The following is a 27,188-nucleotide window of genomic DNA, read 5'->3' on the forward strand; positions in this document are numbered from 1 at the left end:
GCAAGATCTGGCAGGCATCGTCACTTATATCGATAGACTCCTACACAGATTAGAGAAACAAATGAAATCTCACTAATGGGGAAACTGGATCCCTGTTATTTCTGAAAAGGAATGGATAGCTACGTCCAAATGGCCAATATAACATATTATAGGCTACAAATATCTGAATTCCTGCTGTATGTGCATACAAATCATTCGATTACAACTCCAATCTTGGATCCAACTGTATTCTGTGTTATGAGTGAGACAATATAAAAAGGTTTTATCCCTCACTTTTGTGATTAACCCAGATAACACACCACAACATATCCTTGCCATCTTGCCGTCTCTATGCTGTTCCATCCCTTGTCTATTCTTCTGCCCCCTGGTTGTGTGTCCATCACCTGTTACAATGCCCGGAAACCTGTGTGAACTGTGGCCTTCCCCCCTCCAGATGATGAAAAGCTCAGCGATCCTGAGTCTGTACTATTGTTAACATCACATAGTGGCACTCGGGGGCCTGTTTGAGGCATGGGAATCAGAAGAATGGTCTTCATTAGTGACTGGTTTTCAGCTTTGGATGAAGGGCAAATTGCCAACAGACAACTCTTTTCAAAGTACCAATATTTATTATAAGTAAATTAAAAGTAAAATGGAAGGTAAATGGAAGTAGCTTGAATAAGTTTCCACCCCAATTACATTATTTATATTTATATGCCATTTGCACATTTACACAAAAAAAACGTTCCCGCCAATAATTTCAATTTCAATTAGAATTTGAGCAAGACCAGAAATGAGAAATAGAGAGCAACTGTGAGACCCCCAGTTGTAGCAGTAGTAGTAGTAGTAGCCTTATAGTACTAATAGTAGCAGTAATAGTAATAGCAGTGTTATATTTCTAAATGGCCTTTGCTTGGAGGGCAGACCCTCCCCTTTTGTGGACATGTGAGACACGTCTGGTGTTAACCCAGTAGATTAGTGTGTTAATCTATGTTACAGGATTAGGAAGAGCTACTCTGTCTAGGAGTGGCTTCCTCTAGCGCTATGTTTTTCCTGTATCTTCCAGTTTGAGTGCTTCTGTACATCTACAGGTATGGTTTATTATTTATGATCAAATAGTAAGGCCCTCCTCCTTGTGTGTGTGTGTGTGTGTGTGTGTGTGTGTGAGAGCTGCTGCACCTACTGGGTTGGCTATAGTCAGGACACTAGCTATCTAATGGTGGATCTGGATAGCTACCAAGCAACCAGATTGTCGTTTGTTATTTGAGGAGATTGTGACCAACAGTGACTTACCTTGAAAGGCAGTAAACGACAAAAACTGAATATAGAAAATGTAATTGCAACATAACCACAATAACAAATGCCTGATATGACTTGGATTTGAACCATGACGGCTTGTGTTGTTAAAGTCCCATTCCATCGGACCAATGGCTCCACCCAAACGCCCGGGCACCTGGGTGCTGTCGGAGTCGCTGTGCCAGAGGAAGCTGCTGCTGCTGGCGGCTCTGGTAGCCTGGCTGGTCCTCTTCCACCTGCTAGTCAACGTCTGGCTGCTCTGCGTCTTCACCAGCCTGCTGGTGGTCCTGGGGGGCTGGCTGGGATCCCGGGCTGCCCTCGACGCCAACAGCCTCCTGCACCTGGAGCACTTCCTGCCCCTGGGCAAGTCCCAGCCGCCGCTGCCCTCGGCGGAGGACGAGCACCGGCTCGACCACGAGATCCACGGCGCCGTGCACAAGGCGGTGCGGGACTTTGTGTCGTCCTGGTACCGCACCCTGCTGCCCGACTCACTGGACGGCGAGTTTGAGCGGCAGGTGCGCGCCACCATGCTGGAGTCGGTGACGGAGCTGAAGGAGCGCGCCCGGCGGCTGGACCGCAAGGCGCTGGTGCAGAGGCTGCTGGAGCTGTGCGGCGGCCACCTGCAGAGCTACATGGCGGCCAGGAAGACGCAGGCGGAGGCAGGGGAGGGAGCCAAGGAGCCGGGCAGCCTGTGGCGGCTGTACAGCCAGGCCAACCGCGCGCCTCACCCCAGCCTGCGGAGCGCGGCGGCCGAGGCCAGCTACTCCCGCGCGCTGGTCAACGTGGCGCTGCACGTGCTGGTGCCCTACCCCCACATGGAGTCCCCCACGGGGGGGTACATGGTGTCGGAGCTCATCACCTGCAACGTGCTGCTGTCGGTCATCGGCCGCGTGTCCGACCCCGACTGGCTCTACCAGACCATCGTGGACGTCTTCACCAAGGCCAGGGAGCCCCCGCCGGACGGCGAGGCGGTGGACGGTCTCTACGGGAGACCGGGGCAGCACGAGTCCTGGGCCACCTGCTGCTCGCTCTCCTCCGACCGAAGCGGCCCCTCCTTCAGCCTCTCCGACACGGATGACCCCGAGGCCTCCGACGGCCCCGCCCGCCGCCGAGATCTGTCGCCGGGCGGCGCCGTCGGCCTGACGAGCGCCGAGAACGCGGAGGTCTGCCGCGCGGGTCTCTCGCCCTCGCGCGCCAATCGCCTCTACGCCGAGTCCGACCGACCGTCCGAGTCCAAAGTGTTCTCGGCGGAGTGGCTGACCCAGAGCGAGTCAGAGGACGAGGAGGAGGGCTTCTGCGACTGCGCTCCTCCCGCCAATTTCTGCAATGCGACGGCCCTCAAGGACGAGGAGGCCCCCGGCTGCTTCCCGCCCCTGCGGAGCCTGGAGACCAAGCCGATGGGGGTGTCGGAGGTCTCCCATTGGCCGGCGGGGATTGGTCAAGAACCACCTCCCGCCTCTCCCTCGAGAGGATTGGGTCTGCCCCAGATCCACTACACCTTTGAGGTGCCCAACCGCAGCAACGTAACACACATTAGCATCCAGAATGTACAAATCGCCGGCACCAGCACAGCCAAAGAGCAACGAGGCAACAGCAGCCATCCCTACACACTCTACATCGTGAAGGTACGAGCCTCGTCTCCATAGCCATAGCCCACGTTCAGATACGTGCTGATTCACGTCCTGGTGATGAGTGTTTTTCTCTGACTGCTCCCTCTGTCCGACAGTACGAGGCCGTGGTGGACTCTGAGTGCCAGAGTCTTTTGCAGCCCGCGACCCCGCACGCAACCTCACACACGGTCAACCGCCGTTACAGCGAGTTCCTCAACTTACAAACCCGTCTGGAAGAGAGGCCGGAACTCAAGAAGTTCATCAAAAGTACATTAGCTTAAGAGCCTCTAAAAGCTAATCACCATAGTTCTAAACAGAGTTTAGATGCACTAAGTGTTTAAACAATACTCCATAGTTTTATACAAAGAATAGACAAATTAAGGGTGTTAAAAACAATACTCCATAGTTTCATATAAAGAACAGACAAACTTTAAAGTGGTGCAAACAATACTCATCTAAAGCAAAGCCTTTAAAACAATGCTCCATAGTTTTGTATGAAGTACACAAAACATAGAGTCTTTAAAAGACCATACACCGTAGTTTGATAAAAAGAACAGATACTCTGCCTCAGGGCCTAGTGTAATAACTACATTTCTGGTTGTGTCAGTGTTCTTTTTCGTTTTAATCTTCATTCAAGATATCAAAGGCCCTAAGAAACTGTTCCCGGACCTCCCGTTCAGCAACGCTGACCTCGACAAGGCAGAGAGTCGCAAAGGCCAGCTGGATACATTCCTCAAAGTGAGGGAGAATTTAATAATCATGCACGTCTTACTTCCTGTGTGGACGTGTCATGTATCCTGAGTTGGGCTCTTCCCCCTATAGCAACTCTGCAGCATCCCTGAGACGGCCAACAGCGAGGACATGCGGGAGTTCCTGGCTCTCCACACAGACTGCGGTGGGTCCTTTGACAAAAGACCCTTGGCTAAATCTAGAATCGATAAGGTGAGAGGGAAGCCTTATGGATGGAAATGTAGCAGCATCCGTAGTTGTGTTAGAAGTAGTAATTAAAACGTTAACTGCTGAACTAAAATAACTCATTCATTAACAAAACTATAATAATAATGATATAATAAATAAAGAATATAATAATTTTACATTAATTATTTAGTATGTATAACCTATTCTTTAAATACATTATTTGTAATGTCTTCAATTTGTCTTTCAATTAATTCTATCACATCTTTGAATGCTACCTTTGAGCGGGTAGCATTGAAACCTTTTTGTAGTGCTAAAGACAGTAAGACAAGATGTCGATCAGAGTCCGCCGTACATTGGACTTAATCACGAACCATACGTGTTCTACAATCATCCTAAAAAACCTCCCTCTTCTCCACCTGCCCCCGGAGATGGTGGTGAACGCTCTGGACACGCTGAAGACGGCGTTCCCCCGCTGCGAGCCCCCCAGCCCCACCGAGGACCTGGAGGGGGACGCGGACGGAAGGACGGTGGACAACAGAAAATACAGTTTACAGTTGAGTGTTGGAAATCAGTGTTTGTGTTATTGGCATCAACAATGTGCATGCAAATGCTGCATGAATTTCTGTGTTTTCAGACCCAATTTGGTTGGAGATACACTAAAGCCAAGGCTCATTTATTTTTACGTCTGTCTACCTGTTTCTCTATCGGCCTTGTTGGTTTATCCGTTTGTTCACATGTTTGTTTATCTGTATGTTGTGACGTATCAGGAGGTTGCGCTTCCCCAGTAAAATCTCCCCTACTCTCAACATCCCTGAGTTGGAACCTAAAGTGTCCTACTGCTTCAGTGAAGGCTGCACTGTGAGTTTACAAACTAATCTACCTTTGGTAGATTAGTTAATTTTTTCATTTGTGATTTGAACTTCATGCTGTGAGAAAAGCCACAATTGTGTTCACTGTCTGACTGCTGTTGACACGGTGCTGAGGAGTGCCTTGTGCATCAGAGAGAGAGAGAGAGAGAGAGAGAGAGAGAGAGAGAGAGAGAGAGAGAGAGAGAGAGAGAGAGAGAGAGAGAGAGAGAGAGAGAGAGAGAGAGAGAGAGAGAGAGAGAGAGAGAGAGAGAGAGAGAGAGGGGGTTAAGACTGGGAGAGAGAGAGAGAGAGAGAGAGAGAGAGGGGGTTAAGACTGGGAGAGAGAGAGAGAGAGAGAGAGAGAGAGAGAGAGAGAGAGAGAGAGAGAGAGAGAGAGAGAGAGAGAGGGGAGAGAGAGAGAGAGAGAGAGAGAGGGGGAGAGAGAGAGAGAGAGAAGGAGAGAGAGAGAGAGAGAGAATTTTAAAAGAGTACGGGAGTTCTTTCAATTACTGATTGGGAGTTGGGCTCTGAGAGGATAATTGTTGTGCATTCAACCCCGCTGCTGTTGTCCTCTCTGGTCTCCCGCCCGAGGCAGGTCCTGAACGGTCTGTCCCTGGCCGGGCTGGAGCGCTTCACCCAGGAGCAGGAGAGACTGGTGTGTACGCCCAGAGAGACCAGAGCAAGCAGGCGTCCCAGGAGCAGGAGCACAGAGGACCTCAGCGTCCGCCGGACCTCAGTGAAGCCCCGCGGAACAGGTTGATCATCGTCTGATCCTTATTTAAAACTTGTTGAGCACTGTTATCTAGTGTTCTTGATACACTACATGTCTTCTCTATGTTCTATTTTCTAAAGCAAATGTGTGGATGCTGTGTGTGTGTGTGTGTGTGTGTGTGTGTGTGTGTGTGTGTGTGTGTGTGTGTGTGTGTGTGTGTGTGTGTGTGTGTGTGTGTGTGTGTGTGTGTGTGTGTGTGTGTGTGTGTGTGCATATCAGACACTGCGGTGGCGGATGTGGTGCTGAACATCATGTGTCTGCTGATGGAGGACAACTGGAGCTGGCTGTGCACAGAGAACGTCCAGAAGGCCATACGCCTGCTGTTCGGCACTTTCATCGAGAGGTCTGCTACTTTTTGGTTCTCTGAAATAAAAAGTTCTTTGTTCATCTACATGCTTGAGCAATTAGAATTTTACGGATTGCATAATTGTAGTTTAATATCCGACTGTGCAACGCAGTGAAAAATAGAGCCTTGGAAGTCCGCCAGGTGTCACTGTTGCGCTATTAAAAAACGTGCTTAAAATGAAAAACTTTTCATACTCCGTTTTTTTCTGACTTTCTGACACATTTGACCGCAGTTGCCAAGAATTGCAAATCTTTTAACACCAGAACCGATTATTATACCCTGTGTTTTTTTTTTTTTTAAGTAATTTTAAACTGGCGTTCATGAACATTTCTGACTTTGAATCGACATTGACCTTCTCTGGTGTTCTCCGTTTAAATTAGTGAGGGGTACGGAAAACACGACAGCAGTCAGACACGTTAAAAAGAAAATATGAAAAAATAATATATATGCATAATACGAGTGTACTCACAACAAGTGATCAAGTAGGCTACTCACCACGTTTTAAGTTCTTCAATATAAGTTGAAACCATAGACTGCAGATCGTTTAAACTTAAAAGGAGTAGTAGCCTACATCCTAAAACACTAGGTTGAAGAAGAACCGGCCTTCTAGGCACGGCTAACTGGGCCGATTTGGTCTGGCAGCGGGGAGAACAGATACAGCCGATGCATCTAGGTTTTCACATGCTAGCTTCTGTTCACCAACGTATTGGCATCTACTCGGTTTCTGTCTTTCAGTAATGGTTTTTAGTTTCCACCTGAAAGCAAGGGGTAGTGGATTGAAATCCAACAAGGAAAAGCTGATATTCTGAGGTCTAGAATGAACAACTGATTGAAAGTTACCAAATTAGTTCTCCCAGCCGTTGTCACAAAGGGTGGCATATTGTACACGTGTAACAAATAATACGCCTGGTACATATCGCTATCAGTTAGCCTAATTCATTCATTACATTTATAACAATTTACAGAATGTTAAGAGAATTAAGTATATGTGTACTACTCTAATAACACATCTAGAAACACAAGAATATATCCTTTTGTAGACATAGATTAATCCTCTAATGTATGTGTACCTTCCTCTTCCCCGTGCGGATGATAGGTGGCTGGATGTGGCCGTGGCGCGCCTAACCAGCGCCCCCTGCTGGGTGCTCTACCTACAGGTGCTGCAGGAGGCCGTGTGGCCTGGCGGCACGCTGCCGGCCCAGCCGCGGCCCGAGCGCAGCGCTTCCCAGAGGCTCCACACCAAACAGCAGTGTCTGGAATGCCTCGTTCAGCTGCTCCCGGGTGTGTGTGTGTGTGTGTGTGTGTGTGTGTGTGTGTGTGTGTGTGTGTGTGTGTGTGTGTGTGTGTGTGTGTGTGTGTGTGTGTGTGTGTGTGTGTGTGTGTGTGTGTGCGTGTTTGCGTGTGCGTGCGCGCGTGTGTGTGTGTGTGTGTGTGTGTGTGTGTGTGTGTGTGTGTGTGTGTGTGTGTGTGTGTGTGTGTGTGTGTGCCGACGCGTCAAAGTCAAACAGGTCGTTTTTAATTGGCTGCATTTTTCGTATTTATTTATTGGACTATTATTATAGGCGAATTTACCTGGAAATATATTTGTATTCTGTTAAACTCATGTGCTTATTATTCTATGATACATTATACATTAATCATTTGGCATTTGATTCATGGTTTGTTCTTCAATTTTGAATCAGGCTCATTGATTGTTATAACACGCATCTAGGAATAACATTTCTTATGGAGTGAACTGATTTCCAAATATATATGTTTGAATATTTCTAAACCTCTGTCACTATGTGTGTGTGTGTGTGTGTGTGTGTGTGTGTGTGTGTGTGTGTGTGTGTGTGTGTGTGTGTGTGTGTGTGTGTGTGTGTGTGTGTGTGTGTGTGTGTGTGTGTGTGTGTGGTGAACAGAGATCATCAGAGACATGCTGGGAAACGAGAAGTACAGACTGAGCTTGGAGACCATGCTGGAATCTCTCCAGGACCATCAGATCAACAAGTGAGAAACACTGATGTCCTTTCACCAAGTATAGGACTATCGTCTCTTAAGGCACTTTTATCCAAAGCGGTCTACAGTGAATTTTAGATAGCTGTCAGCAACGAGCCGGTTAGGGAGTGTTATGCCTGCAGTTATCGAGACCACTGGTTCTCCACAAGTCTAGCGTCAGGACCAACATGTGTCATTGGTTAATCAATATTGCAGTTATCAGCAATGTCTTTATGTACCGTACTGTTAAAAACATGGAACGAACAAAAAGCACAACAATTCGGGCTAAACTCAATTAAATATTAAGCCATTGAAACATAAATACATTTTAAAACATTAGTTCATTCATGGGTTTCATTCTAAAGATTAACGCCTCGTGCCCACTGCACCGTCAGTCAACGGACGTGGGAAGGCGTGGCTGACGGATGGGGGAGTAGTCTTTGCAGAGGCATCCGTCAGCCAATCAAATCGCTTCGCCGGGTTCTTCCCGCTTCTTCCTGCTTGTTGCGAGGCAAGATGACCCGCTTTCCCGCTTTCCAGTATCGTCAGAGCCCGAGTCGCGTCACAGTGCTTAAATTTGCATACGCAATCTGATTGGATGACGGAACCGTCGCTGCCGAAAAAGTTGAACATTTTTCAACTTTCTGACGGTGGCGAACGCTCCAACTGAACGGACGGATCCACAATGCATTGCGCGTCCGTCCCCATTCAAAGTCAATGGGCAACGGACAACTGACGGAGGCAGTGGGCACGGGGTGTAAGTTTTGGCATATGCTCTGCGACTCACTAAGAAAGCCATCACGAACCAGCTATGGCTTCAAACACAACCGTTGAGAATCACTGCTTCAGAGTGCAGTCATTGGTTATCTTGGAGTCAAATGCCGCTTTTCCACCGCACATGTAGCTCGACTCGACACGACTCGACACGACACGACTCGACACGACTCGACACGGTCGCAGCACGGGTGCTTTTCCACCGCAAATAGTACCTCCTGGACGTGGGCGGGGTCGGCTGCGCGAAAGGGCTGTGACGTATTTTTGTACGCGACGCAAACAACACCTACACAACCCACACATGGACAGAACCCACTTAACAACAATGGAGGACATCGATGCGATGGTATTCGTGTTCGTATTATTAGCTGGCATGTTGAAGAAGTTGAAGAAGTGGAATATGTTGGCTGCGGCGCTGCTATGGCTGTTACCAGCATGGTTGCCATGTCGCTCTCGTGACTTCGTCACACTCTCTGGCCAATCAGTGGCCGGCCGTCTGCCGACGTCACCTTTTAGCATCGGCTCAGCTCGCTTGGAACCTAGAGCGAGGCGGTACTAGAAAAAGCAGCCACTTCAGGTACCAGATACCATGTTTTCGCGGTGGAAACGCAAAAAATGCGAGCTGAGTCGAGTCGAGTCGAGTCGTGTCGAGCTGGTACCATGCAGTGGAAAAGCGGCAAAACAGTCCCTTATAACTAGAGCATCCTGACCCATTCATGAATATGATATTGTTATTTATATGTGATCATGGATTATGAGGTGTGTGAAACCCCCTCTGATTCTGGCCCATCTATGTTTTCATTGTGCAGACACTTGGTGTACTGTGTCTGTGACCTGTTGATGGAGTTCCTGATCCCCGAGTCCTCGGACGAGTCCTTCCGTTGGTCTCTCCTCAACAGCCTGTCCAACTACAGTGCGAGGGAGGCGCATTCGTTGTAGGCACCAGGTGGCAGACCTCTGTCATGGGTGGAGGTGGGCTGAGCCAGATTGAAGCCAGACAGCTCATTGGACCAATCAGAACTGTCAGGAGACGGACCTCCAACCTCGGCTCTCTACAGCCTTTATGCAAACAATCAGTAACAACGGATGGCGTTGATTGTGTTGATTGTACACCAACGACGACGCCAGAGTGCTGACGGCAGACTGCGGGCGAGTTCCAAAACCATTCCCTACGTCCGGTTGCTAGTTCCTGGTACCTCCAAGGAGACGAGTTGGAAGTAGCTAGTGGTCAAGCAGAAGGAAAAGGATCAGTCTGGAGATGAGACAGCTGCTTTAGATTTATTAAAGACTCATCGACTGCCCCGGGCCAATCACAACCTCCAGACTTGCTTTTCGGTGTATGTCCAATGACGGAGTTGTAATACCGTATTTACTTGATGTGTAGAATACACTGAAATATACTCTGACCTAAGCTGCTTCGGCGGAGGCACTAAGCAGCTTCTCTAGCTTACTGTGTTCTGGGATCGAGGATAAGATCGGGCGATTTCGGAACCGCGACTATCGGAGGTCGCTCCCATGGAGGAGAGCTATGTTAGTTCTTTAACTCGTGATTACTTATCACCACTGGACTATTGTTACAACAGAGCACTATCACTGCTATACATTTCCTTTATATATTCCCCTTGTGGCTGGCTGTTGCTGTGGAAAATATATGTTATACAAAAATTATTATAATTCAGGGATAGAAGAAAGTTTATTCTTTCAAGTTATAGAAAAAGTGCAACTCTGCATCTATGTATACCAGACCTCCTCCTCAGACTGTTTTGAGTACTCAGGATAAGTGCCTGAAGGTGTTGTTTCCAACAGTTCAGCACTCATAAAAATATGTTGTGGGTTTTATGGCTTGTTTACTCCAAGGATTTGGAATTGTGGCATTAGCTTATTGTGTTACGAGGGCAGTTTGTTTGAAATCCTAAAACCCTGTATCACTTTACCGTTAGCCTAGTATAATGTCTGGCGAACAAAGAGAAACAAACTGCATTCTGTGTTATTATATTCACCCCCAGCGTGGCGAGGAGGAGCGCTGAGAGCAGCGGCGAGGGAATGATTGCTTCCAGGTCCTCATCCAATGCCAAAGGCAGCATATAAACGATGTGTCAGCCAACATCAGAGTGGCTGTATATTACACAGAGTAGGGCGGTGATTAAAATCAGCTCCAAGTGGCCAGACTGTGTTGGTCAGCATCGACATGTCGTAGCCGTCATCCTTGGACTGAGTAATGTAAGCCCGATGGAATACACGCACGCTTCCCGACCTTAGTTTGGCTTAGATGTCCGGGAATAAAACACTTGCGATATTTCCTCAATTTCTTTGGGAAACGTTGGCGAATCGTAGACAACCGGACGCTATCGGGACACAGATGAAACTAGATCGACCTTGAGGCTTAGCAATAGTGATTGAGCTTGAGTTGAATTTAGTTAAATTTGATCGTTTTACCCTCACACATGCATGCATGCATGCACACACACACACACACACACACACACACACACACACACACACACACACACACACACACACACACACACACACACACACACACACACACACACACACACACACACACACACAGACACAGACACACACACAGACACACACACAAAAATTTGCTATCTCACCCTCACACACACATACACATAAGTCGACACACACACACACACACACACACGCACGCGCACGCGCACACACACACACACATACACATACACACACACTCATGTTCACCCACACATGCACATACACATTTATACACACACACACAAAAATTTGCTAACTCACCCCCACACACACATGCACATAAGTCGACACACACACACACACACACACACACACACACACACACACACACACACACACACACACACACACACACACACACACACACACACACACACACACACACAAACCAAATACAAAATATTGCAGTCAGCTCCTCATAACATAATACTCATGTTTTACATTTGCTGCATACTTTTGAGTGGTGCATTAAGAGTTATGGTAGGACCCTTCTTTACAAAGCTCATCACCTGTGCTGCGGCCAAACGTCCAACAGAGGGAAATCTAGACCTATTGAATGTGTACTGACTGAAAAAAAATGGAAACGTTGAGTTTATGTCTAACTGTCCTCAGACATGGTAAGTGACAGCTGAGGATGACAACCTGAGCTTCTTAAATTGAATTGATCACTCCCATCTGTTTTCGGTGTGTTTTATGACCTTAACCCGTCCTATTGACGCCAACAACATCATCATCGTATCCTCTTGCTTTTGTTCTTTCAGTCACTTTGATGACAAACAATGCCTTTTGGGGCGTACGTTGAAGTGTTTTAAACAACGCAACTCTTCACACCCAACAAGAGGAGAAACACTTGAAATACACTCAGCATGAGATCATCATAACAAGGTTTTTGTAACAGGATGTTTCAAAAAGAAAATCCTTTTTGCCTTACCCCTCGAGTAAACCTTAAAATATTTTGGTGTTGAATGATTGTTTAATTTTTACATTATCTCCCAATACTTGTCATCTGTTATAAAAAAAATACGATGACAGCGAGTGTTGAATTGTTCTGCATCATCACTGGTGTGCAGTCCGGTGTGCACATAACTCAATAGGTCAAGAGGAGAGCTTGTCTACCTATTGGGAATTTACACATTACAACATTTATGCAGCAAGCAATTATGGACAAAACGGTTCTTTGTCCATAGTTGTAGACGTGTCAGGACAGTTACAATAATACAAATGTGCATTGCGATGCAAAACCACGGTGAACCTTGGGAGACCCTTTCTCAGGGTCAGAGGTCCCATAGCGGTGGACTATCTCCAGAAGAGAGAGTGACTGATGACTCAGACCGCAGTCCCCGGGCCAGGTGAGCAGGAGGTACGCACCCCCACCTTCCTGTGTTGTGACTTATCTGCATGTTGACCGTATTTCCACGGAAACATGCTAACGCTGCGCTGTAGGCACCCAGTATGATGACTTTCCATTAGCTTCAACGCTAACGCTGCACTGTAGGCCCTCTGTATGATGACTCTCCATTAGCTTCAACGCTAACATGCTAACGCTACGCTGTAGGCTATCAGTATGATGACTCTCCAGTACCTTCAACGCTAATTGCTAACGATACACTGCATGCCATCACTATGTTGATAGGATGTGCTACATGCTATCATATTTGTATAATGCGTGAGGATAATACTGCAGGGACAGGATAATGTAGTGGCCAGGTTCTCCAACTCTCAGCCAGAAGGTTGTGGGTTGTATCACTGACCTCTGTCTACCTGAAGGGACCCATGAGCCTAACCCAAACCTGCTACTTCAGTGTGAATTGCTTTGGATAAAGACAATTGCATGACAAAACCAATCAATATCTCAAGTGATATAAAGCTGTTTAGCTGTGCTGTCGGACTTGGGACCTAGTTATTGTGTCACCTCTTCCTCTGCTCTTACTTAAAGGGGACAGGGCGGAGTCTCCTCGAGGTGGGGGGTAACGTAGCACTTGGACAGAATCACATTGTGTATGAGAAACGTGCGCTTGTGTTTTCGCCGACGCTTTGGCTATCCGGGTTGTTGTTTCTTTCCCTTTTCCTTTTTTTTTCCCCGAAGCAGACAGCTGGTCGTAGGTCATCGAGGCGGGCTGTCAGAATACCTTGAAGGCCTTGCAGTACATCTGCACAAGAGCACAACAGCGGAGAGTGACAGAGAGAGAGAGAGTAATGGCTAACAGATTCAATTACACAGCCTTGATGCACATCAGGTCAGGCTCTACAAGCGGAGCGGCGGCCAGGACGTGTTCCTGACTCAGGACTGTTGCTCTCAGGCCTCGGCCGAGGTGGTTGTTGTAGCGCAGATCGCAGGCTGTTGTTGACGGTCGTTATTGTCCATAAATCAAGTTACCTGCTATGATCCTTGTGAATTCTCTGTTTCAGCTCACAGCGGGGGTAATATGTCCAAGATGGCCGTAAAAAGGCAAGATTTTGAACCTCAAAAGCTGGCAGCGTCTTAGCGCTGTGTTAAGGCCAGATGTGGCACACACACACACACACATGCACACAGAGACACACATACACAAACACGCATGTGCTTGCTAAAATGCTACCCCAGCAGGGGATGTTCCTGTACAGTCGAGATCCGGCCTCCGCAAACAGGCCAACTTTTTCTTCTTTTCAGGTTTTATTTTTTTTCCACATCGTGTGACTCTGGGCTCCGCAGCGCCTTGCGATCAGCGCGATGGAAACCAGGGCAAATGTTCCGATGCTTTTTTATCAGTCATTGCATGTGTGTTGCTGCTCTGCTTCCTGTGATATCCCCCATCCTCGCCTCACTTGTCTCCTCCGCTCTGCAGCTGCTGCTCTAGTTACGCTGGACTCTGGACCGAAGGGCGGGGGGGGGGGGGGGGGGGGCAGTGTGGAAAGTCTTGGTCTCCTGTACTGCTAATGGTTACCATAACCAATGGACCACTTGTCTGAAGTGGGTTTTTTTATTTTATTATTTCAACATGGCACATATAGACAGTTTCCCTTGGAAAGGAAACTGTCTATATACCATGTTGAAATAATAATCATTCCTGAATAACAATAAATGAAAATATACTGCCAGCACAGCAGGGAGAGTAGTGCAGGCGTTCAACTAGTGACACGGCCTAATTGGTAACCTTAGCTGACAAATGGTAAATATGTTCCGAGTTGTCTCCCATAATGGCTTTTGACGCATGCATGCAAGGTGTGTTTATTTTTTTTCTATTTCTCTCTACACTGACCTAAAGGTGCACGTGAGAATCTGTGTGTCTCTAAAAGTGAGTTGTCGTAATTTAGCGCTCAGATTGCTTCACCATGCACCACTCTGTAGAAACCGTCCTGTTTTTACCCCTTTAGTCTACCAGGGTTATATTTCTTTACTAGTCTAAGTTCGAAATAGTGTTCTAGTGACCAGGAGAGAGGTTATACACTTCAAAGACAAACAGATATTTTCCATAGCCTGGACATAGTTCATATTCCAAGAGTTTTCCGACTGGCATTATTAAAATACTATAATCATATGAATAATTATTCATAAAGAAAACGTTTGTTTTCTTTATGAAAAAAGGATTGTTAATAAGGCCCAAGTGACTTTGTTTATTGTGTTTTTTGAGTATTATTGCTGAATTTATAACCGTGTGTGCCCTGATTTCTAGTTGCTCGCTACACTCAATGAACTTCTCTGGCCAAACTACAGAGTTTTGGGTAAAAGTTACATATTTCTCTATGTACCAACCATGATTGGTGGAGGTAATAATTAATGGGATTCCAAGTTTGTTCACCAATGAAATGAGTGGTGCTTCTCAAAACTCCATGAAAATAAGTTATATCATATGAAAAAACGATATTTATATACTGTAGTCATAGTGGAAATGAAAGCGTTTAAAGATACACCACACAAAACATTTACTGCAGAAATAGTGTATATCCATGCTTCTCTAGTCGGGCAAATGTTTGATTTGTTGAAAGCCGGGAACAGATTTGAATTTGAGATAGCCATGTGGATGCAAGGCGAATGGCTTGGCGCTGGTTGCTAGTTGAATCCCAGAGCGACACACCAGAGCATACAGAGTGCCAGCATCGGGTCATGATGTCATGAGAACGGAAGTGATGGAGGACTCACATTAAAGTGTTTAGAAAAACTAGAACCAGTGTTGGTTAGACTAACTGGGGCGGGGCAGTGCTGAGCCTAGGGTGTTCGGTTCCCCAGCAGAATAGTTTTGAGTTTGATCCCTCATGTCCGCAGCCCTCCCTTGAGAAATATGCGAAAGGAGTCCTCTGAATCGCCATCCAAATCACTTTGGATGAAATCCTACTGTGGATAAAAGCTTACACTAACTGACCTACAAAATACAAATAGGACTTTGCGGAAATGTTCTGAAAAGGTCCATGATGAAGGCAGAGAAATATTTCACTCTGAGAAAAGTAGAAGGCCCTATGGTGAGACATGAGCACAACTATGAGGTTGAGGTACACAACGACCAACATGGAGAGATGTCTTAACCGCGCCGGCTGGCCTGGAGAGCTGAACTCCCCTCCATGTTGAGAGATAAAGTAATGCATCACATTGTCCAGCACAATGAAAAGCTTGGATTCCCTCAAGATCCTCGAGATGAAATAATGTGTTTTCATGGTTTTCTGCAATGCGGGTAATGAGTATGTAACGCAGAGTTCTGCTTATAAATCACGTTGGTAATTACTGTGTGTGTGTGTCACACTTTCAGGTATTTCAGTGCCTCTGAGCTGGAATAGCCTGCAGTGTACTCCGGACCCATGTAGTCAAGCTGTCTCCTTTTTTTCTGATTTATAGCACCTTTTTTCTTTTTATGTTGCCATCCGAGTCTGCCGTCCATTGAGTACACCTCCCAGGAACAGAGCGTTGAGACAGGCACAATATGGTAAGGGACCCGACAATAAGCTTAGTTAGTGTGTGTGTGTGTGTGTGTGTGTGTGTGTGTGTGTGTGTGTGTGTGTGTGTGTGTGTGTGTGTGTGTGTGTGTGTGTGTGTGTGTGTGTGTGTGTGTGTGTGTGTGTGTGTGTGACTGTGTGTGTGTGTGTGTGTGTGTGTGTGTGTGTGTGTGTGTGTGTGTGTGTGTGTGTGTGTGTGTGTGTGTGTGTGTGTGTGTGTGACTGTGTGTGTGTGTGTGTGTGTGTGTGTGTGTGTGTGTGTGTGTGCCTGCGAACACCAGCATTACGCAACATGCTAGTAAAGGGCTTCTTCAACGCTTGACTACGCGCTCGTCGTTTACAGGCGCTGCACCTCAAAGGATGTGTAAAAAGTGACACCACCTGTCAGTTTAATAACTGGTAAGCCCAAAGGAGAATGCTCCCACCGAACCCGGGTCTGCATTAACCCCACACACACGCACACGGACATACGTGCACAAGTTTGCACGCACACACACGGGCACGCACACCACTGAAGGTGTAAAGTTACAAGGCGCTGTTCAAACTGCCAGAATTGGGGTTGAATTCTAGTGGAGCTAATCGATTTCATTCCTCATCATTGCAGATCCAGAGAAATTGAACAAGGACCAAAATGTGATGTCTATTTTTATCTAGCAGCTTCACAAACGACCTGTCAAGGCAAACAAAACGACACAGATTTCAAACGTGTAGATCTCTGTCGTCACGTTGTAGGGCAAATGCAATCCAGCCACTGCAGTAGAGACAGTACTGTTATGTGTGTCCCAGGGTTTTGGATACAGGAGTCACATTACAAGCCCATAACCTCAGTGCTGTACGTTCAAGGCCCAGCTCAACATTGTTGGTTAAACTAGAAACAGGCTAGTTTATATAACGCATATTGTTTCAGCTTGACTCGCACACTTGTTTGCTGCTCAGAGACGCAGCAGTAGAATCATCAGAGTCTTTATTTGGCTGAAGACGCTCCTCTTGGCTGACCGGGAAACAGTTTGGATTCCCGTGCAGGGGAAACCCAGTAACAGAGTGAAACTACAGCCGTTAAATATCCAGGCTGCCATGGGTATTTAATGGCTGTATTGCAACGTTTTTTGGCATGGCACTTTAACCTTGGGCTGGAAACAGGTATTGGAAATGAGCGGGAAAAGTCAGCACAAATGTTATGCTGATTGCATTACATCATGTTTCAGGAATGTGGCGTTCTGGAAGTGCATGATCCCGCTTTGCATTTGTTCCTTGTTTTGTGATGAAATACTAATAACATTTTAGTGGTTTTAGGCAGTTTTTCCAAGCATTCACTGCATTCACCGGTAATTGTAGTGCAACCTATAGTATCAAAGTGAAACATTGGCCCACCACTACCGAGTGTAAAGTCACAAAGGCATGGAGCATGGGGTTTCAGAGGATGTCATCATAGGGACGAAAATGTAGAAAAATAAATGTGGCTCTTTCCTTAAATCATTCAAACTAATTTTTGAAGCCTAAAGTCAGCTCATTAAAATGTGCGGCAGTGTCTTCAAACTATATTTTTTTGTGTGATGAAAACCTGAAATAAGGCCACTTCAAACCTGGAGGAGGGTTTTGAAAAAGTGGAAGAGCTTTGGAAAACACATCCCTTGGAACATATTGCATCGATCATATCAAGGTTTGCCGCATTAGATTGCACGACCTGTGTTTTAAACAAAGGTGTTTTTTTTCCAAGCATAGTTCAGTTTGACTCATGGCTCCACCGGTGAGGAACCCGCCCCGATACCTGCACGGCTGTCAGTGTAGCGCAAAGCAGCGATGACCTATTTAAGGTTTGTTTTATAGCAAATAAATGAGGAGAAACCAGATGGTCTTGATCATCTGTAGCGCACGGCCCCGTTAGCCATGTGAGAAAACACAACAGTGTGCTGGGTAGTGCAGTAACGGTGAAGGTCTTTGGTTTCCAGCTGAAAGGTACTGGGTTTCATTCCCCGTGTTCACAGTGGACCCGTAGGCATCGCTGAGCCGGCTAACGGTCCTAAAACATGCAACAGCGGCTCTGAAAGTAGAGCGGGTTGACTGGCATCCCCGGGCTCCTGCTAGGTCAGTGGCGAGGGGTCCGTGAGCGGGTCACCTAACCCTGACTGCTCCCGACCGGCCGGCTGTAGCCCTGCGTGGTTGACTCCGCCGTCGTTTCGTGAATGTTCGCATGAATGGGTGAATGTTAGGCGGTATTGTAAAGTGGTATGAGTGGCCACTGGTTAGAAAAGAGGTGTATAAATGCAGTCCATTTACCATTCAACCCCTACTGCTCCTCACTGATATGTCAATAAAACCCACTGTAAGTCACTTTGCATTAAAGTGTCTGATAAAGAGCAGAAAATAGTAAACACAACAACAAATCTCATGAATTAAGGCTAGCTCTCAGATATCCATGAAAACAGAGGGAAAAAAGTATCCAGTGTTTCACAGTTAAGATGCGTATGCTAAACCAAACAAGCTCCACAGTTATCTAACATGCTGCAGCTATAACACATAACTTCACCTGTGACGTGAATAGGGAATGAAGACGTTCAACGTCGATCATCTGACGGGAATTAATTAATTCGAGATATTAAGTAAATATCAAACACATTGCCCCTCTCTGCTTCCCATTAGTGTGGGAGTGGGGCTGACTGTAATGTTAGCATCTGGATGTGAGGAACGCAGCGTGGAATGAGGTTTGACGGCCACATGGGCCGTGCCGGGACTCTGCTGGACAAATTGCTATAATTGGTCCAGGGATGTGACTGTTCTCCTTGGGAATGATCTGAACAACTCTTAATTATGTTTTTCAGCAACCTGGCTGAAACTATTAGGAGGGATTAATGGGAACACATCAAGACCCAAAGTTGAAATCACAATATTATTATTTTTGGTGTCAGACTTAGCCAGCCTGAATACCTATGCCAATGTTTGTATTACATAACTATCACAGTAGTTATATAATATTACTAAACATAAAAATGGTGCATGAAATGTACGAGCAAAATATATTTTATACACAGCACAGATAAATACCTTTTATCAAAAGCGGTTCTTTAATGGATGTGAGAAATTACGTAAATCTTGCTTGTTTTGTTATAACTGTAAGACTGAACCTGTCTCGGTCTCTGCCACTGCCAACCCACTCGAAGGTCTTTCCACAGTGTTTGGGTAGCATATATGGTCGCCTGAATAAAAAGAATAGATTGATGAGCCACAAAAGTGATGAAATAACAATACTAATATGGGCAATGGATGCTGATTCTGAAAAAAAATTGAAAAAAAAAAAATCTGATGATCCCCTCCCTATAATATCCTTGTCTCAATAATGAGCAAGAGAAGGTGACCCCATTACGCCTGGGAAGGTGGAACCCCCCTAGCCTGGCTATTGCCAGACCAAGCTCAATCGTAGATTGCACGATGGTCTGGGGAAGCTGCTGTCATTTTCTTCAGCACAAGAGGCGTGATCAACGAGCCTAGTTCAAATGACTCTGTACGCAATTGGCTGCTTATAGCGCGCCAGGGGAAAAAGCAAAAACGTATCGGAAGCAGAAAGAAATGTATTGCTCTTCTCCATACACTTCTGCAGGGCGAACTCAAATCGCCGGCAGAATGGGCGGGGCTACCCAGTCTAGGAACTCACCATAAAACTACAAACACATGCAAATAAGACACCATTTTTATTTGTAGGCACACTAGATGAAAAACAGTTGCTTTTTACTCAGAAACAATCGCTTCAACCTTCAACTTGCTTGACTGCAGTTTTAAAAACAAGCCAGGGCTTAAAATGTAACTGGATCATGAGAGATAAGTTTGTGAATAGTGCGGTTCTATAAACTCTGTTTGTCACTCTCACACACACAAACAGACATACACATACACCTAAACTAATGCTCACAAACACACATACACACATGCAGGCTTGCCAAAACACGTACTGAGGCCCACACAGACACACACACACACACACACACACACACACTGACACAAACACACACACGCACGCATACACACACACACACAAGCATCTTGCTCCAACTCTCTCTTTTGTTTCTGCTGTAGATTCGAAGGGTTTGCATTAACAGTTGGCTCTGCAGAGCGGGATTTTCTCGAGCCGGTGTGCTTCATTGGAACCCAAACCACACCGTCCCGGAGGACCTAGAATGCATTGGTGTTTTCCAAGGTCCTTCTCATGCACTGACCTCTCTCTTGGTGAAACATGCCGGAGATGTATTTGCTTTTAAAGTGTTTTTTAAGACGTAATAGAGATTAGAATTTATGAGGTCATTTCCATGCAGAACCAATTTTTTCTGCCTGAAATCGCATGTTCTGCCTCTGCCTTCAACGCCGTTCCTTGACTATTATTTGGGCTTGGCTTGATTGCTTCCAGTCCAGGGTTTAGTGGCACACTGTGAGAGCTGAACATGAGGCTGTAATGTTGACGTTACAAATATCCCACAGAATTAAGCAACGCTTCAAGATGGCCACCATAATGTTCACATTCAATTTAATCACCTTCATCCAAAGCACCTTGCATGTGTTAAAGGTTCGAGAGGTAGCTTTGAAGGAATGCTTGTTTTGGGCTCTGGCCTTTGTCAACTATCTCTTGCGACTGATTCCACCAAACGTTGACAAAAAAAATCTTTCAATCGTTGCTAAGGTCATTATGGGTATATGGTCACATGTTACACTTCTACTGTGGTTGAAGACACAAGAAAACCGCACATTTGGAATGATACCCCAGTCAGGGCATCTCACTCCTCGCCTAGTACCGATACATGAATCCCCTGTGGGATGTCTACCAAAGTGCATCCTAATGATTTATCACTTCTGGTGCAGTTCGTCTGTCCAAATCTCCTTCTGGGGTAAAAAAAACAATAAGAATCATTATCATCATAAAAATCCTAATAGTAAATCATCTCAGCCCGGCCCCACCCTTTAATCCACATTCTGCTCCCATCACACCTGGGCTGTTCATCCGGTGCATTGATGCTCCAGCTGCCGAATCCCACCCACCCCCTGGTTCAGACCAGCGGCATGCTCCCCCTCCTCCTCCGCCCAGCCCAGCCCCTATCTCCAGCCGTGAGGCCCTACCGAGAGAGGCCCGCTGGGGGATGTAACACCTCAGAGTAGCTCACCATGATTTATAATACAGGTGTTTAGAATGGCGTGGAGCCGGTAGCGCCCGGCCCATAAAACGGTCGTACACGGAGGACCATAAGGGAGCTTCTGGAGTCCCGATGTGAAGGGAGTAGGGTGTCGGAGGGACAGATTAAGCCTGAGTGGGGTTGGCTTTGCTGGGTGGAACTCCCTCGGTCCGTCACCCTGCACAGTCATCTCAAGGTGATGTGGTGAGGTCGCACATGAAGAGCATGACGTCTTTGTTGTTGTCTGCCTGTTCTGTTGGGGGTTTTATATGGCGGTTGCAGGTGTTGAGGGTTAATATGTGTGTGTGTTTGTGTGTGTGTGTGTGTGTGTGTGTGTGTGTGTGTGTGTGTGTGTGTGTGTGTGTGTGTGTGTGTGTGTGTGTGTGTGTGCGTGTGTGTGTGTGCGCGTGTGTGTGTGCGTGTGTGTGTGTGTGTGTGTGTGTGTGTGTGTGTGTGTGTGTGTGTGTGCGTGTGTGTGTGTGCGTGTGCGTGTGCGTGCGTGTGTGTGGGGGTCTCAAAAGGGAAGAGAAGACGTGAGGTGGGTTATGGAAGATACGGGAGGATCTGGGCTGTCCGTCCGTCTTGTTTGTCATTATAAAGTCCCTGAAAATTAGTTTAAAAGTCATCGTTTTCACTTGATTTAGCCAAACACAGTCCTTTCTTTGGAGTACTCCATATATAACTTGGAATTTATAGATGTGTATTAACACATTTCCTTATCCCAACCTGCTGTCACTGGACCAACCCCCCCCATTTGTTTTCCTCATAAGTCAATCTCTCGCACTTGGCTAGTTTCAAAGCACTATCAGGTGTCTCTGAATGGAGAGCGGAAGGTACGCCAGAGCTTTCTTTACATGGATGAAACATGTTCTCCGTCCTGCAAGCCATGTGGCGTCTCTTTGATCTCCGTCTTGGAGGAGACTCTGGAGCTGCTTGGCAAACTCCCACTAGATCGCTTCCCTCGCTGTGTTGACAGATTCTTGGGGAGAAGATTGACGCGATGACGCAAGTCAAAGGACTTCTTGATATTTGAAGGCACAGAACGTTCACGGCCCTGGTTGGGGTGTTTGAGGTTCTCCTGCGTCATGAGCCAATTGCTATAAATAATAATGTCTCTGTCCTGTCTTTTGTAATTAACGGGCCTTCTGCTCTTTATTAAGCATAATATAGAGCACAATATTCAGTTCTTTGACGGGCTCCTGGTTAGAAAAGTGCAATATAAATGCAGTCCATTTACCGTTTAGCAAAGGAACGTCGGGAGATTCATTCTTGCCAAGAACCAATGTTTGGTATAACGGCATACCTTTTGCAGGATCACTGTTGCAGGCTTCCGCTGGTGCTTACATATGGATCCATGTTAAACGTGCATGGGTCATGGACATGAACACAGGCTCACACTTGGCTTGACATGTTGCATGACCCGACGATACGTGTTACCAATTATCTTTGCGAACATGCGGCCACTTTCGAAAAAAGTACCAATACGACAAATAGTCCCTGGGAATTCTCTTCAAAGGGCTCTGACTGCCTCCCTAAGCATCCCCACGGTGCCATGTAGAATTACGTCTTGACTTTATATGGGGGGAGGGCCTAAGGCCTTGTGTCTGTTTGTGATTATGGTGTAAAAGTTGGATGCGGTGGGGTGGGGGGCACTGAGATCATGTGAAACTTCAGACCATGTCTGGGGCTCGTGCAGGAGAAACAAGGTGCCCCTTGGATGACTGATTCACAGAGCGAGGAGAGGACTCCCCGATGTCTGCAGTTGATGTAGGCTTCATTTTGCTGACCTTTCACAACACAGGCGTTAGACTCCACAGGCTTGGGCGTCTTGGAGATGACTGTGTTGAAAAAACACCTCGACGCGACCTCGAAGGGTCAACAATACGGTCTGCTTTTGAACTCCAAACATTACATTGTTGTATAGGTATTTCTTTGAAGTAAGACCCATGGAAGTGGATCATAAAAACCTGAAAATAATTAACTGAGTTCAAAGTGTTTCTATAAAATGTGTCCCACACCAAGATCCATCCATCCATCCAATAGTTGTATTTTGTACATACAATATTTAAAACATATATATTTCAAAGATATCAAAACTTTTCGAAACCTCTGAATGCTGAACTCCGGAAACTGTTAAAATTATAAGCAGGGATTGTAATTTTAACTACTATTTCATTATGACCTTCTCTTCAAATAGTTTGGTCATGTTTTGTTGCTAGTGACACAATGTGGGTTGTTGGCGAATCGTGAAACATCGAAAATACCAGGTGGCCTCAAAACAACAAGCATATTTTTCTCATTAAGGTTTGTCCTGCCCAATTAAAGTACATTTAATAGATCTAGTCAGTTTGTTTGTCTTCTTTTGGTCTTTTTACAGTTCTTTGAATATGAGTTGGTTTCCTGCTGAAACAAGGTTTACATTTTCACCCCCTGTGGAGACATGATCCTTTGAATGTGTTACGCAAGGATGACATGTTATGTAGAGATTTGATGTTGGGATGGTGATGTGGAGGCGTAGATGTAGAGATGTTAATGTGAAGATAGTGTTTAGTTATCTTCTGTAGATATGTGATGTTGATGTGGAGTGGTTGATGCAGAGATGTGATGCAGAGATGTGATGTAGAGATGTCGATGTGATGCAGAGATGTTATGTAGAGATGTGATTTAGAGATGTTGATGTGGAGATGTGATGCAGAGATGTGATGTAGGGATGTGATGTAGAGATGTTGATGGTGAGATGTGGTGTAGAGATGTGATGCAGAGATGTTTATGGTGAAATGTGATGCAGAGATGTTTATGGTGAAATGTGATGCAGAGATGTGATGTAGAGATGTGATGTAGAGATGTGATGTAGAGATGTGATGCAGAGATGTTGATGTAGAGATGTTGATGTAGAGATGTTGATGGTGAGATGTGGTGTAGAGATGTGATGCAGAGATGTTTATGGTGAAATGTGATGCAGAGATGTGATGTAGAGATGTGATGTAGAGATGTTGATGGTGAGATGTGGTGTAGAGATGTGATGTACAGATGTAATGTAGAGATGTGAATATGTTGACGTAGAGATGGGATGTGGAGATGTTATGTACTGATTGAATGTGCTGTGACCAATGTCACTGGAGCCACTTAGATGGAAGTTCCCGGTTTTATTTGACTTCTGGATCTCCTTAGTCAGTAAAAACTATGCTGATTGAGTAACACAACATATGATTCAATGAATTAGCTCTCCTCTCAGGCTTTTCTTTACTCCAGTTTCCTGGAAATGTTGAGGGGAGGAGTAACGTGTGTGTGTGTGTGTGTGTGTGTGTGTGTGTGTGTGTGTGTGTGTGTGTGTGTGTGTGTGTGTGTGTGTGTGTGTGTGTGTGTGTGTGTGTGTGTGTGTGTGTGTGTGTGTGTGTGTGTGTGTGTGTGTGTGTGTGTGTGTGTGTGTGTGTGTGTGTGTGTGTGTGTGTGTGTGTGTGTGTGTGTGTGTGTGTGTGTGTGTGTGTGTGCGCGCCTAGAATCTAGACCCACACACACACTTGTTCCATCATCTAGACTCTAGATGATGGAACAAGTGAACAGCAATATGGAGCATGTACACATGGCAATGCAAGGTCTGTGGTTTTGTGATCGTCATCACAAAACATTACGTCCACGTCAACACTCAGTTGTTATGGTGATGAAGAGCCTGGTTAAAAAGGGGGTTTTGAATCTGGATTTGGGTAACCAGTTGTCCAGGAGTAAGCATTTATTGAATAATATTTTCAATGCTATCATTAATAAACATAACGAACAGGTAGAAGCCATGCACCCAATCAATGATTATTTTAATGAATAGACATTTGATCTTTACAAATGTAATTATAAATAGGATTTTATTTTTCCCACAATATCGAGTTCAGTAATAGCATATTTAGGTTGGGGGCGCATTCCAGTACACACTGTTTTGTACCTGTCTTGGTGCCTCAGAAGACACATGAAGATAATGTCATCTCTAACACCGATAAAAATGACATAACGTTGTCAATCGTACAGCCCATTAAAGTTACATTGCATAGAAGACAGATCACAGCCAATAGCCATTAAAGAGGTGATAAAAGAGGTGTTTTTGAAGAGTAGTACTCTATATCCCTTAGCCCCCTCTTAGAGCACCCTTTTGACAGAGCTATGTTTTTATACGCTGATCGTTTCTGCATTATTTTTCCATAGGGGTGGCTCGTTTTTGAAGAAGTGGTGATGTTAAATAACATTTGTAATGTTGTACCTTATGTTTAGGGCTTGCCAGACAGACTGCTGTGTGCAGATGTGGCCAAAAATGACACATAAGCATAACAGACACTTTGACACAGCACCGAAAGTGTATAAATGTGTGCCATATGCATAGGGAGTATATTTAATGCATCCCAGGATGACTGGTATGTTATTAAGGCTTTCCAAGAATCTGCTCATTCTTCCGCTATACAAGCAACAAGTGTTGAACCAAACTCAATTAGTCTGATGAAGATGATGATGTAGATGATGCCAAGAAACGAAGACCAAGATGGATCTGGGTGTCTAAGAAGAAGACCAGAGAATGTTGTTTGTGTGCGTCGCTGCACTTGTGTGTATTTGTGTGTGTGTGTGTGTGTGTGTGTGTGTGTGTGTGTGTGTGTGTGTGTGTGTGTGTGTGTGTGTGTGTGTGTGTGTGTGTGTGTGTGTGTGTGTGTGTGTGTGTGCGTGCGCGTGCGCGCGTCACGGCAGGAATGTCTCAGTTGGTGGATGTTGGGGAGTTCTTGAGTGGTGGAGGAGTGTGTAATAGCCAGAGGCTAAGAATGCGGCAAAGTGCACCGTACTTCAGCTTCTGATGGGCCGTAAAGTGCTCTCTCCAGAGGCCAGTGCCGGCATTGACGACTGCCCTCACAGGTCCCCGTAGCCCGGGCCGGCTGAGGTCAGCAGCTGCCCTCCGCTTGCACAGCACGGCGGCTGAGAGCGTCTCACCCCTGATTGGTACGGAGGTGAGGGTTGAGTGGGGCTCCTGTCAACAGAAGGATGGGGGTGGGGATGGGGGGGGGGGGGGGGGAAGGGGGATGGGAAGGGGGGGGGGGATGGGAAGGGGAGAGCGGGAGATGGCTTGCTGCAACCTGCCCCTTTAAAATATAACTAAGTTACACAGGTCACTAATGGGTGTGCATTGCACAAGCAGTCATCCAAATGGATGGTGGGCAGGTGGTGTGGCTTCCTGAGTTGAAATTCATTGCTCGGGATTGTCAACACTTGTCAACGCAGCCCTGGTGTTAGCGCCAGAAGAGCCATAAACAACTCACAGGGGAGAGAAGGCTACACCCGGGGTCTTTGTCTTTCAGACCCACATCGTTTGGGATTGGACAAGAGTGTCTCTTATGTAATGGTACTCTTCTGCCTAAAGTGCACTTAATTACCATTTTTATCTTTACTTCCCTTAAGGACTCGAAAATGTAATCTTCAATCTATGTTTGAGTTTATCAATTTGAAATGCTCCTCATGCATGCACGCGACACACTGAGAATGATAAACACATGCCGGTGTGTTCTTCACTAATACAGTGCTCTTGTTTATGGACTGGAGGAGTGCAGTGGAAGTCTTTGGCTTGTGCAACTGAATGCTTTGAAGATCCATCTGTTTGTTCATCTTCTCCTCATAAAAACGGCAAGCATTTGCGTTCTGAGTTTGAGCATTAGGCTCTTGCTGCTTCTACTCTTCCAGAAAAGTAATTATCTTGATAAGAAAAACTAAATTAAAGATGTCAGTAATTTCCAATATTTCCAACTTCCAATATTTTTGAAGATGTCCGTTTCCATTAGGGTTTGTGGCAGCTGTCACAAGAGGCTTCCAGAATGTTCTCAGATTTGTGTTGCCTTGGTTCCATGAAAACATGAGAACATACCACTGCTACCACTAAAATATGATTAATATAAACAAGCAGATTTAAAAATGGCAGACCTCAGGACTTACTGCGAGAATGTTTGGATATGTAAGTAAGTAAGTACCCTCAGGAGAGAACTGTGGTATCAGATTCAACTCTAAATCTGAATGGTTCCCACACAAATATTCCACTTAACTTGAGGGCACCTTGTGGTATAAAATGTGCCCACA

General features: G+C 45.9%; 1 protein-coding gene and 1 long non-coding RNA gene across 3 annotated transcripts in view; both read left to right on the forward strand.

Moving 5' to 3' along the window:
- Positions 1-27,188, forward strand: part of LOC132461518 (uncharacterized) — a 76,857-nt gene that overhangs the window by 13,177 nt on the left and 36,492 nt on the right. The window lies entirely within an intron of this gene.
- On the forward strand, positions 225-11,437 carry snx19a (sorting nexin 19a). 2 transcript variants are annotated; one of them, XM_060056654.1, is made up of 12 exons: positions 228-1,070; positions 1,389-2,900; positions 3,002-3,152; positions 3,523-3,623; positions 3,708-3,827; positions 4,232-4,356; positions 4,571-4,661; positions 5,247-5,406; positions 5,643-5,766; positions 6,866-7,050; positions 7,671-7,758; positions 9,330-11,437. In XM_060056654.1, the coding sequence occupies exons 2-12, from the start codon at positions 1,407-1,409 to the stop codon at positions 9,457-9,459; spliced, it is 2,769 nt and encodes a 922-aa protein (XP_059912637.1). In that variant the 5' UTR covers positions 228-1,070; positions 1,389-1,406; the 3' UTR covers positions 9,460-11,437. The 2 variants fall into 2 exon arrangements, 1 of the variants encoding a protein (XP_059912637.1); XR_009526624.1 differs by having other exon boundaries at positions 225-1,070; positions 6,866-7,758; positions 9,330-9,390.

This window comes from Gadus macrocephalus, chromosome 7 (genome assembly GCF_031168955.1).
Source record: "Gadus macrocephalus chromosome 7, ASM3116895v1".
Classification (NCBI taxonomy): Eukaryota; Metazoa; Chordata; class Actinopteri; order Gadiformes; family Gadidae; genus Gadus; species Gadus macrocephalus.